The sequence below is a fragment of the Phyllobates terribilis genome, unplaced genomic scaffold (assembly GCF_046119375.1).
Source record: "Phyllobates terribilis strain yellow unplaced genomic scaffold, ASM4611937v1 Scaffold_5__5_contigs__length_657084704, whole genome shotgun sequence".
NCBI lineage: Eukaryota > Metazoa > Chordata > Amphibia > Anura > Dendrobatidae > Phyllobates > Phyllobates terribilis.
In genome coordinates, this window is record NW_027362765.1 from 30,551,934 (window position 1) to 30,564,084 (window position 12,151).

The 12,151-nt window shown below is 44.1% G+C and overlaps 1 protein-coding gene across 1 annotated transcript in view; it reads left to right on the plus strand.

The window, feature by feature from the left end:
* LOC141271400 (uncharacterized) overlaps window positions 1-12,151 on the plus strand; it is a 139,467-nt gene that overhangs the window by 56,426 nt on the left and 70,890 nt on the right. The window contains exons 10-14 of the mRNA XM_073681489.1: window positions 7,445-7,549; window positions 7,678-7,857; window positions 7,942-8,065; window positions 8,149-8,246; window positions 8,992-9,082. Of these exons, the coding sequence (XP_073537590.1) occupies window positions 7,445-7,549; window positions 7,678-7,857; window positions 7,942-8,065; window positions 8,149-8,246; window positions 8,992-9,082 (598 nt within the window). The remainder of the gene's footprint in view (window positions 1-7,444; window positions 7,550-7,677; window positions 7,858-7,941; window positions 8,066-8,148; window positions 8,247-8,991; window positions 9,083-12,151) is intronic.

Sequence of the window (12,151 nt, forward strand, 5' to 3'; positions counted from 1 at the left end):
TTTTTTTATAAAAACTGTGGACTAGTTGATCACTGATAGATCAACCTTTTATGTAGATGATATTTGGGTTCGCTGGAATGATAGCCTTTACATCCATATCCAATCGAAGTATGCCTCTGTTTTTTAATTATCCTATAGACCTGATTTGATTGATTGTCAAATTTGCCTATAATCCTTACTATTTTTTTTATTGTCCACTCTTTTCCTGGGGTTTAGGAGTGATTGTCTATCCTGATCAAGAGCATTATAAAAAGTTGAATCCAAACTTGTTTTGGGCTACCCTCTCTTGATGAATCTATTCTTCCCTCCATTGATGACTTTAGGATGCAGACAATCTGTGAACAGTTTCTTCTAATACTGAGATATAGTCCGTTAGGTACCGTATTTTTCGGACCATAAGACGCACTTTTTTCCCCCCAAATTTGGGAGGAATATGGGGGTGCGTCTTATGGTCCAAACCTAAGCTTACCGGATAGTTGCGGTGGTGGTGGAGTGGGATTGCATGGCCCTCTGTTCCCTCCCTCCCTCCCTCCCTCAGGAACCCGGTGGCAGCAGAAGAGGTGAGGTGCTGCTGGGTCGGTGTCTGGCTTTCTGCAGTGAGGAAGTGAGGCAGAGCAGCGAGCGCTGCTTTCCGGTGGCTGCGGACTTCAGAAGCCGTGATCTACAGGAAAATGGCCACCCGAGCCGGCACATGCGCAGACTGGGATCTCGACGGCCATTTTCCTGTAGATCACGACTTCTGGAAGATGGCCACGGCCACCGGAAAGCAGCGTTCTGCCTCACAGCCTCACTGCCTCTCTGCCTCACAGGACCGCCAGCGAAGCACCTCACCTCTTCTGCTGCCGCGGCCCCCCATCGCTGTCCCCCTAAGCTAGTGAAATATCTTCCCATTAAATAGTTATGGATAAAAATAAATTGAAGTATTTTGGAAAGAAATTGGTTATATTCACTACATTGAATGGTTCTGGATTTAAGAAAATATTTATCTGCCATGATCCCTACTTCATAGGGAATACTGCTATATTATGCCTCTCCATCTATGGAAGCCAAATAGTGTTGTCCTCTATGAACATATGTAGCGCCCCGAGGGTTCGGCCGCTACAGGGGTATTGCACCTCAAACCAGAGGTGTGATATTCCACTCCCGGGTAAGGATGGAGTATGGACCAGGGCTCAGTTAGCTGCATACAGCACACACACCCCATTTCCGAGGGACAGCTCAACGGTGCTCCCACTAGACAGAAGTGCAGGCACGACCGACTATGTCCCTGCCTGGGGTGGGGAGGGGGGTGGAACACCCAGTGCTGTAGGGGCAGATAGGGGTTGGTTCCTGAGCGTAGGAAGGAGCCCATTGGTTGCTGGTCACCTGGGCTCATGGTCAGAGGGAGGTATAAAAGGTGGGCACCATCTTAGATATAGGGTCGTTCAGCCAGAGGAGAAGACCGGGAGTGGAGGCTCTGTAGGAGCTCCACTCAGGAGCGGGCCTAGAGAGAGGCCGAGGGAGAGAGAGAGAGGAGGTGAAAGGGAGCTGTGATTAAGTCTCATCCCAGCTCCACGAGAAAGGAACAGAAAGGAACAGAGAAAGAGAAGAAGAGACAGAGAAACAGAAGGGCTCAGGAACAAGAAGGTGGAAGGGACCCTAAGAACCCACGAGAATCCAGGGTGAAGGGTCAGGCAAATTAAGGGTACCGGATCCCAAGTTGGTGGAGGAGAAACAACCCTCAGCCAAAGACCGGAAGCTGTGACCATTTATTGGTGCAGCACCTCATCAAACCTGCTAGGAAGGCACCTTAAAGGACAGCGGGGAACGGGGCCCACGTTTACCTGCGCAGGTCCGCGGCAGCTGGACAAAAGTGGGTCACTGGTGAGGCAGGCCAGAGAAAGGAAAGAAGGGGGTCCTGTGCCATATTCCTGAACTGCCTGGGAGTTGACCGAGCCCCGCACCTGGTGGACGCAGCACGGCTCGGGCAGTCCTTATCAGCTGAAGTGACTTGGAAACTAACTGTGAGTAAAGACCCTGGACTGTAACTTGTTGTCTGTGTGCTCCTTCGCGCCTCCAGCACTACCGGTACTAGGACTCTCACCACCATCACTCCCACCATCCACTACACTGCCCTGGGGCCGCACTCTTCCCGTGGGGAGTCACACTACCCCAGCTGCACACCTCATCAGCCCCAGCGGTCTGCATGCAGCGGCGGTTCCTAATAACCGCAATCCACGGGTGGCGTAGTCGGACATTATCTAAAGTACAGTAGCAGACTACCATTGGTCTGACCACCCTGAGCCGCGGGACCGGGCCGCCACTACTACTCCCAGCGTCTCCCTATTGCCCGGTTCCGCGTGCCCCACGGCCCAGGGGGCGAGTCACATACATCCAATTTCATTACGAGATCAACTATATCCCTGACATATGAAGGCATCGAAATGACAAAGAGGCGGAGTATCTTTTCTATTTAGATCCCTGTGTACTGACTAATGAAATATACTCCTGACGCTATAGATCATCCTCTAAGTGCAAGAAAACCGAAAGAAATGAACTGGAGTATAAGTTGGTATAGAATATGTAGGAGCTTGTTCACACTGGCCATTAAACAGACAAAACCTAAGATATAAACTAAATTAACATATTCCGTACTATAAGTAAAAGGCAAAAGTGCATATAAGTAACATATTGTAGTTACTAAACTCTGTTTTTGATAAAAAACAATTTTTAAAAAAAACGGAATAATAATAATAATAATTTTTATTTTTATAGCGCCAACATATTCCGCAGCACTTTACAAATTTTAGGGGGGACTTATACAAACAATACAGAATAAACATATCTCATATTGAAAGGAGTGAGGGCCCTGCTCGCAAACTTACAGTCTATGAGGAAATGGGGGGGGACACAAAAGGTAGAATGTACATATATTGTATAATGCAGCCTTGATATACTATATAGGATAAATAATACATGGACTGGTCGCCTGCCAGTATGTGTGCAGTCCTGACCGAGGCTATTATGTGCATGGTTGGTATGAACCTGAAATTGAAGAAGATTTTAATATGGGGGAAAACTGGGACGGACAACTGGGATGGACAGATAGTGTGTGGAGGCGATACGCCAGTCTAAAGAAATGGGTTTTTAGGATCCGCTTGAAACTGTGGGTATTGGAAATTAATTGAACTGTCCTGGGTAGTGCATTCCAAAGAATTGGCACAGCAGGCGAGAAATCTTGGAGACGGGAGTGGGAAGTTCGGATTATGGAGGATTTTAGTTTTAAGTCACTGGCAGAACGGAGGGCACGTGTAGGGTGGTAGACTGAGAGAAGGGAGGAGATGTAGGGGGGTACTGAAGCATGGAGCGATTTGTGGGTAAGCGTGATAAGTTTAAATTGAACTCTATATTGGATGGGTAACCAATGCAATGACTGGCACAGGGAAGAGGCATCGGTGTAGCAGTTGGCGAGGAATATGATCCTGGCTGCTGCGTTAACGACTGATTGGAGAGAGGAGAGTTTAGTAAGAGGGAGCCCGATAAGTAGAGAGTTGCAGTAGTCCAGACAAGAATGAATAAGAGCTACAGTAAGAGTTTTTGCCGAGTCAACGGTGAGAAAAGTCCTGATTCTTGAGATGTTTTTGAGGTGTAGATGACATGAACGAGCGAGTGATTTGATGTGAGGAGTGAAGGAAAGATCTGAATCAAATATGATCCCAAGACAGCGGGCTTGTTGCTGGGGAGTAATGGTTGAGCCACAAACGGAAATGGCAATATCGGGCACAGGTGGGTTAGTGGAGGGAGGAAATACGAGTAGTTCAGTTTTTGACAGATTCAGTTTTAGACTGAGGGAGGACATAATGTTAGACACAGCAGAAAGACAATCACTGGTCTTTTGTAGTAATGCAGGGGTGATGTCCGGAGCAGAGGTGTATAATTGGGTGTACAAGGTGTACCCAGTTAAGACGGTCCTAACTTCTAGTGGTAAAACCTTACAATGTGTCATAAATTACCTCAACGTGAAATAGGGTTGATCAGGACCAAGGCCCAACTATGGACACCCAGCAATGGGAAGCTATATAAACGTAATGTCCAGCTCGAAGAAAGGGAGACCTCACCCTTGTGTGCACTGAGTGCAAGGAACTAAAGCATTGAAGGCATTTACGCTCTTTTTTTAAAATAAAAAAACAGAGTTTACTAAGCGCCCTATGTTATTTATAAGACTTTTGATTTTTACCTATAGTAAGGTATATGTTCATTTAGTTTCATATGTTCATTTACGTTCATTATGTGTAAGGTTTTGTCGTCTTCTACGTGGGTCTAACCCTTTTTGTGAACTTCATGGAGAACATAAAAAGTGAGAATGGTGACAATTAGGTGCCATGAATTCAGATTCGTTCTTTGAGATTCTTTTTTTTTTAATCCAGACCCTCGACCAAAATTTTAGTAAGAATTATATTTATTACATTTTAGAAAGTAATTATATTTAGACTTTGGGGAAAAAAACTAAAAGGGAATTTAAAAGACGCATACCCCATTACTAGGCAAATTAGAGAGTATCATCAGGGGGACAACAAAGCTATCTCCTTTTGTATTTTAGAGGTTGTCAGACAAAATGTAAGAAATGGAGATTGCAATAAACTAATCTTCCAAAAAGAATGCCAATGGATTTTCGGTTTGGACTCTCTCGCTCCCACGGGATTGAATGAACAGATGAACTTGGTGGTTTTATTTAGGATCTGTATATGGGAATTTCTACTGTAAGCCGGTTACACTACTTCTGACTCCATACAAGAGAGCCAAGTTTTGCATTGCTAGACACCTCTTATCATGGTGTACACCACAGGTGATATCTACTGTTCTGTGAACCCCAGTTTTTATTCCACACACTCATGCGTCCAATATTGTACTGACTGATATATGTATCTACATTATACTAATCTGCCTATTTGGGGATTTTGCAGAGAGATTACAACTATATATATTGATTCTGATTATATATATTTTAGCTCTTAATAAGATATGTAAATATCTGCAGTAACTTATATGAATCTCTTACATTATATGTTTTCCCTGATGGGTGTTAATATCGCACCTGCTGTGACATTTATTGGTTCCCTTTGTGGCATTTTTTGTACACTGCTGCAACTGTTGGTTTGATGGTAAAGGGCGTGCGCACGGCATTGATGGACTCGTACTGCCCATGCACCAGTAAGGGGCGCTGTTTTAGACATCCTGACATTATCTGAGGCTCAGGGCACAAGTGCGAATAGCGATCTTGACCTCTTGTGTCTGGAATACCTGCGCATGCGCCAATGAAGATCCTGCTGCCGGTGTACATGCGCTATACACCTTTTGGGGACACTTTCTCACTGCATTAGCCCTCTAGCTTTGTCGCATGACCATTTTTTTGTGTGTGGTGTGTGGTTTAAAGTATATACAGTACAGACCAAAAGTTTGGACACACATTCTCATTTAAAGATTTTTCAGTATTTTCGTGACTTAAAAATTGTACATTCGCACTGAAGGCATCAAAACAATGAATTAACACATGTGGAATTATATACTTAACAAAAAAGTGTGAAACAACTGAAAATATGTCTTATATTCTAGGTTCTTCAAAGTAGCCACCTTTTGCTTTGATGACTGTTTTGCACACTCTTGGCATTCTCTTGATGAGCTTCAAGAGGTAGTCACTGGAAATGGTCTTCCAACAATCTTGAAGGAGTTCCCAGAGATGCTTAGCACTTGTTGGCCCTTTTGCCTTCACTCTGCGGTCCAGCTCACCCCAAACCACCTCGATTGGGTTCAGGTGTGGTGACTGTGGAGGCCAGGTCATCTGGCGTAGCACCCCATCACTCTCCTTCTTGGTCAAATAGCCCTTACACAGCCTGGAGGTGTGTTTGGGGTCATTGTCCTGTTGAAAAATAAATGATGGTCCAACTAAACGCAAACCGGATAGAATAGCATGCCGCTGCAAGATGCTGTGGTAGCCATGCTGGTTCAGTATGCCTTCAATTTTGAAAAAATCCCCAACAGTGTCACCAGCAAAGCACCCCCACACCATCACACCTACTCCATGCTTCACGGTGGGAACTAGGCATGTGGAGTCCATCTGTTCACCTTTTCTGCGTCGCACAAAGACACGGTGGTTGGAACCAAAGATCTCAAATTTGGACTCATCAGACCAAAGCACAGATTTCTACTGGTCTAATGTCCATTCATTGTGTTCTTTAACCCAAACAAGTCTCTTCTGCTTGTTGCCTGTCCTTAGCAGTGGTTTCCTAGCAGCTATTTTACCATGAAGGCCTGCTGCACAAAGTCTCCTCTTAACAGTTGTTGTAGAGATGTGTCTGCTGCTAGAACTCTGTGTGGCATTGACCTGGTCTCTAATCTGAGCTGCTGTTAACCTGCGACTTCTGAGGCTGGTGACTCAGATAAACTTATCCTCAGAAGCAGAGGTTACTCTTGGTCTTCCTTTCCTCGGGCGGTCCTCATGTGAGCCAGTTTCTTTGTAGCGCTTGATGGTTTTTGCAACTGCACTTGGGGACACTTTCAAAGTTTTCCCAATTTTTCAGACTGACTGACCTTCATTTCTTAAAGTAATGATGGCCACTCGTTTTTCTTTACTTAGCTGCTTTTTTCTTTCCATAATACAAATTCTAACAGTCTATTCAGTAGGACTATCAGCTGTATATCCACCTGACTTCTGCACAACACAACTGATGGTCCCAACTTCATTTATAAGGCAAGAAATCCCACTTATTAAACCTGACAGGGCACACCTGTGAAGTGAAAACCATTTCCGGTGACTACCTCTTGAAGCTCATCAAGAGAATGCCAAGAGTGTGCAAAGCAGTCATCAAAGCAAAAGGTGGCTACTTTGAAGAACCTAGAAAATAAGACATGTTTTCAGTTGTTTCACACTTTTTTGTTAAGTATATAATTCCACATGTGTTAATTCATAGTTTCAATACCTTCAGTGTGAATGTACAATTTTCAAAGTCATGAAAATACAGAAAAATCTTTAAATGAGAAGGTGTGTCCAAACTTTTGGTCTGTACTGTAGGTTTTTTTAGTAGATGTCAGGAAAATAAAGCACAAAGTAGTAAAATAGTAAAGATAATAACACAATAATGATTCCACACTACTTCTGAGCCACCTCTGCTTGAGTCCTCCATCAGTCTCTGTATTTCCTGGTCAGTCCCAACAAACTTGAGATACCTATGACCAATTAGTTGTTGAAGCAATGGCCATCATAGCTTGTGATTGGGAGCATGGAGGAGATGACTTGGTCAGCAATTCAACTGATGTTCCACTCTGTACGAGACAAGAGAATACAACATCTACAAATTATATCTCCTCGTATGTGTATTCTTATCTCCAGTTATTATATTATTACACAGGGTTCACATTCAGGTCCCTACAATACCGGATCTTCTCAGTGGAGATCTTCTATATTTAGAACATTTTTCTGATTTACCCATCAAGGATGGACACGTACAAGAACAAAATGGCAGAGAGGCTATTACACCTCACCATAGAGATCCTATTTCGTATTACTGGAGAGGTGAGAGATTCTGATAACATCACATTATTTCATTCTTATCTATGGGAATAACAGATGATTGAACTGTAGAGGTGAGGATTCTGGAAATGTCTGTAATGAAATGTATTAATGTGTCTCTCCATAACCAGGATTGCACAGTAGTAAAGAAGACCTCTAGTGAGCGCTGTAAGCTCCCTGTGTCTGAGGAATGGGGGAAACCCCTTAGCCTAATCACAGGGCCTCCACCCGACCCCCTGATACATGAGGACATCAATGAGCAGAAGATCCTAGAACTTACCTACAAGATGATTGAGCTGCTGACTGGAGAGGTGACACTGCTGGGAATGCTGGGACATTATACAATAATGCTAAGAAGGGATTGGGGGGGATAATGGTATCATTCTACGTGTCAGGTTCCTATAAGGTTTCAGGATGTCACCGTCTATTTCTCCATGGAGGAGTGGGAGTATTTAGAAGCACACAAAGATCTGTACCAGGACGTCATGATGGAGGTTCCCCAGCCCCTCACATCGCCAGGTAATAGACCGGACTAAATACACACGGCCTATAATTATCTGTATGTAAAGAATCAATTCAGTCCCTGTATGTGTTTCCTCCAGTTCTATCCAGTATGGGAACAACACTAGAGAGATGTCCCCGTCCTCTTCTTCCATTAGACTGTAAACAAGAAGAACCCGATGTTCCTCAGGATCATCAGGTAGATGGAGAGAAAGTGTTATGAGATCTCTCCTATGATGTGTAGACGGCTGTGAAGGCCTTGTGTTCCGTCTTGTTTTAACCACCAGATGTCACGGGTGTGTAAGAGGTGACAGACAGTCGCCCTGCAGTTTTTTGCAGGAGATCTCTACGTTTGGTATTACAGACATCTTCTTAGAGGCTGGCTGTCTCTAGGACCCAGCGGCTATCTCCCTCTGGCTAATTATCTCCCTGGCCTGGGTGTATAAATACCTGGTGTGTCTGAGAGGGAGGTGCCGACGATGTTCATTACTACTTTTGTGAGGCTTTAGCAAGAGCAGTACTTCGTCCTCTCTGGAGCTTGAGGCCGTGTGCACATTTGTCTGGAGTTGTCTAAACCTAAGCAACCCCAGCGCCTATTTGTCTACGCTTGTTGTGTAGAGAGTTTAGTGGAGATTGACTAGTGCTCATCTCCTCCCATCCCTAGCCTTAGCCATACGCCAGGGAAAGTCAGGGCGAGGCACGCGCGCGGCGATTGGTGAAGAGCCAGTATAGGGACGGTAGAGACAGGGTGACACTAGACCAGACTAGGAGGTCTCCCCTTTCCCTAGAGTTTTGTGTTGCACTAAGTCTTTCCCACACCTTGCGTGACACCAGATTTATATGTTTTATACTTGTGTGATGAGAACGGTGGAGATGGCAGGATTAGAGCTGATGATAGATGTGACTTCTCCATCTGTCTGTGACTTTTACAATATTTGTTTCAGAGTAAAGATCTGACCCATATTGATACTACAGAAACATATGTGAGGGGTGATGAGCGGTGTAAAGAGGAGATTCCTACAGATAATTGTCCACGTGAGTAGTAACCACTAAATACAGAGAAGTCACAGAGTCTTCTCAATCATCAGCTTTCACTGCTATATCAGTAGTGTAGTCCGGACAAATCACAATCATATGATCACTATTCTACTGTTATATTTCTGTATGTTCCTCCACCCAAAACTTTTCAAATTACTTTGGCCATTGAAAACCCTTCTTCTATAGAGCTTACAACCTGGAGGATCCACCTACCCCCTTTAATTAGAAGATGCTGACCCTTATTTGCCCAGATCTGTAAACTACAAAGCCAAATGACAGCATAAGTAGAATGTGCTGACACGTTAGGAAATTATTTGAAGAAAAATGATTATGATGGGCCTCTAAGAGAAAGTGGAGAGTAATGATGCTTTTGCCTTTCTAGAATCCTAAGGGTGGCACTTTTTACTGCTTCAGTCACAGTCATGGTCCTGTTCAAAATTATTCGCGCCCCCTGCATTGTGATTAATTTCCGTGACTGGCCTGACTTCGCGGCAATAGAGCCACTGTGAGTCAGTGGCCACATGATAGTTTGTGAGCCCGCACGCTATGCACGCCACTGTCTTCCTGCTCGCCACCGCAGAGCATGCGTACTTGTGAAAAGAAGCTGAGGACTTATACCTAGTTTCAGTGCGCATGCCCGGGGAGCTGATGGGCATTGCGCAAGCAAGAGATTTCAGAGGCCTTTGCCATGACATCAGGCCAGTCACGGCAATCAATCCCAATGCGGTGGGCGTGAATATTATGAACAGGACCATGACTGACTGTGACTGAAGCGATAAAAAGTGCCACCCCTATGACTGAAATGAAAGGTCTGTAATGCAATCTGCTAGTGATATCAAGTGTTTTTACACATATATACTGGGAGCTTTTCTTTGAGAAAACAATGTTAGTGATGCACATTGCATAACAACACACTGAGAGTAGTTTAAAACACAAAATGACATGACCAGTTCCCTTTAAATTCTTTTAAAACCAACTATAAAGTGGAATAAAACGCAATCAAAAAATCGAATGGAAATAAAAATAGTATAGCTGGAAACATCATGTTGTCCCGCAAAATACAAGCCACAATACAGCTCCATCAGCGGAGAAGTAAAAAAGTTCTAGCTTTCACAATATAACGATACAAAAACAATTTTTTTCTATGAAATAGTTTTTATTGTGTAAAAGCAGAAAAACATAAAAAAATTATATAAATGTGGTACCGCTGTAATTGTACTGACCCTAAGAATAAAGCTGCCTTATTCATTTTACCACACGGTGAGCAGTATAAAAAAATAAAAACAATTCCTGAATTGCTGGTTTTTGTTCATTCTGCCCCCCCCCCCCCCCCCGAAAATCGGAATAGAAAGTGATCAAAAATGTTATGTGCCTGAAAATGCTATCAATAAAAACATCAACTCTTCCCGCAAAAAACAACCCCTAACATGACACTGGCTTCAGAAATATAGAAAAATTATTATAATATAGAAAAACGTTTTTTAGTATGTGACAGCAGCCAAGAACATAAAATCTATATAAATCTAGTATCGCTTTAATTAAACCGACTTTTTTTCCACAAAAACGATATTTTAGCCGTAATTTTTTTATTTTCACGAGGGCAACAGGAGAAATTGGACCCCAAAAGTTGTTGTGCAATTTCTGCTGAGTACCCTGATACCCCATATGTTTGAGAAAACTACTGTTTGTGCGCAAGTCAGGGCTCGGAAGGGAAGGAGTGACGTTTTGGAATGCAGACTTTGATGGAATGGTCTGTGGGCGTCATGTCACGTTCTCAGAGCCCATAATATGCCTAAACAGTGGAAATGCCCAACAAGTGCCCCCTGTTTGGAACTGATCTACTGATTCCTGATATGTGAATTTTATAATGTAGTGTAATACGTCAGAAATGAATTTAGTAGTGCATGGAAGTATGGTACCTTCTGAACCATTCTTTCATGCACAGGCCAGTTTTGTCGGGGCAGGTGTCGCATTGATAAATGGTGTCCTTGCGTATCTCCCTTCGGTAACACACTCGGCACCTCTTTTGTGACTTACCTTTTCTTCCGCTTTAAGGGTCCTCCCCATGGGAAATGCTGGCCTGGTAGAATTTGAGGTCCTTCAGTTCCGGAAGTACTGGGGCCCACTCCGTCACCACTGCCAAATATCAGGGCCTCGATTACTACCTCCTAGTACTGAAGATATGAGGTTGACATCTGGCCTGCACATCATGATAGAAGGAAAGCGTTGTGCATTGCCATCTGTATGATGTGCGCGGCCAGCTTCTTGCACCACACCTTGGCCTTTCTCAAAGCACTGTACAGCTGGAGGACTTGATCAGAGAGATCAACTCCCCTCATGTACTTGTTGTACTCCACTACACAGTCTGGTTTGACGAACTGTGTAGAGGAACCTCGTACAATGCTTTGGGTGCTGCCATCACCATGTATGGTGGTCAAGAGAATGACATACCTGGGCTCTGCTCTCACCACTTGTGAGCATCTGCCCAATTACCTCTCTGATTTTTGCGGACAGAACCGCAGGCTCCGGTACCTCGCGCAGAGAGGGACTTGAAGAGTGGGATGCTGGTATAAAAGTTATCCAGGTAAAGGTGATAACCTCGATCCAGCATTGGGTGCACCAAATCCCAGACAATTTTCCCACTCACTCCCAGAACAGGGGGGCATTCAGGGGGTTCAATCCGGGAGTCCTTACTTTCATAAACTGTACACTTGTGAGTGTACTCTGAGGTGCTCTCACACAGTATGTACAGCTTAATTCCGTACCTGGCCCTCTTACTGGGCAGGTACTGTCGGAATCTGTTAGCACTGACGCCTTTCAGCGCTGTGGTCCTGGGCTCAAATCTCACCAAGGACAACATTTGTAAGGAGTTTGTATGTTCTCCCCGTGTTTGCATGGGTTTTTTCCAGGTTCTCCGGTTTCCTCCCACACTCCAAAGACATAGTGATAGGGAATCTAGCTTGTGAGCCCCGGTGGGGACAGCGATGATAATGTATGTAAAGTGCTGCTTAATATGTTAGCGCTATATAAAAATAAAGATTATTATTATTTAATCCAAGCCTCCCC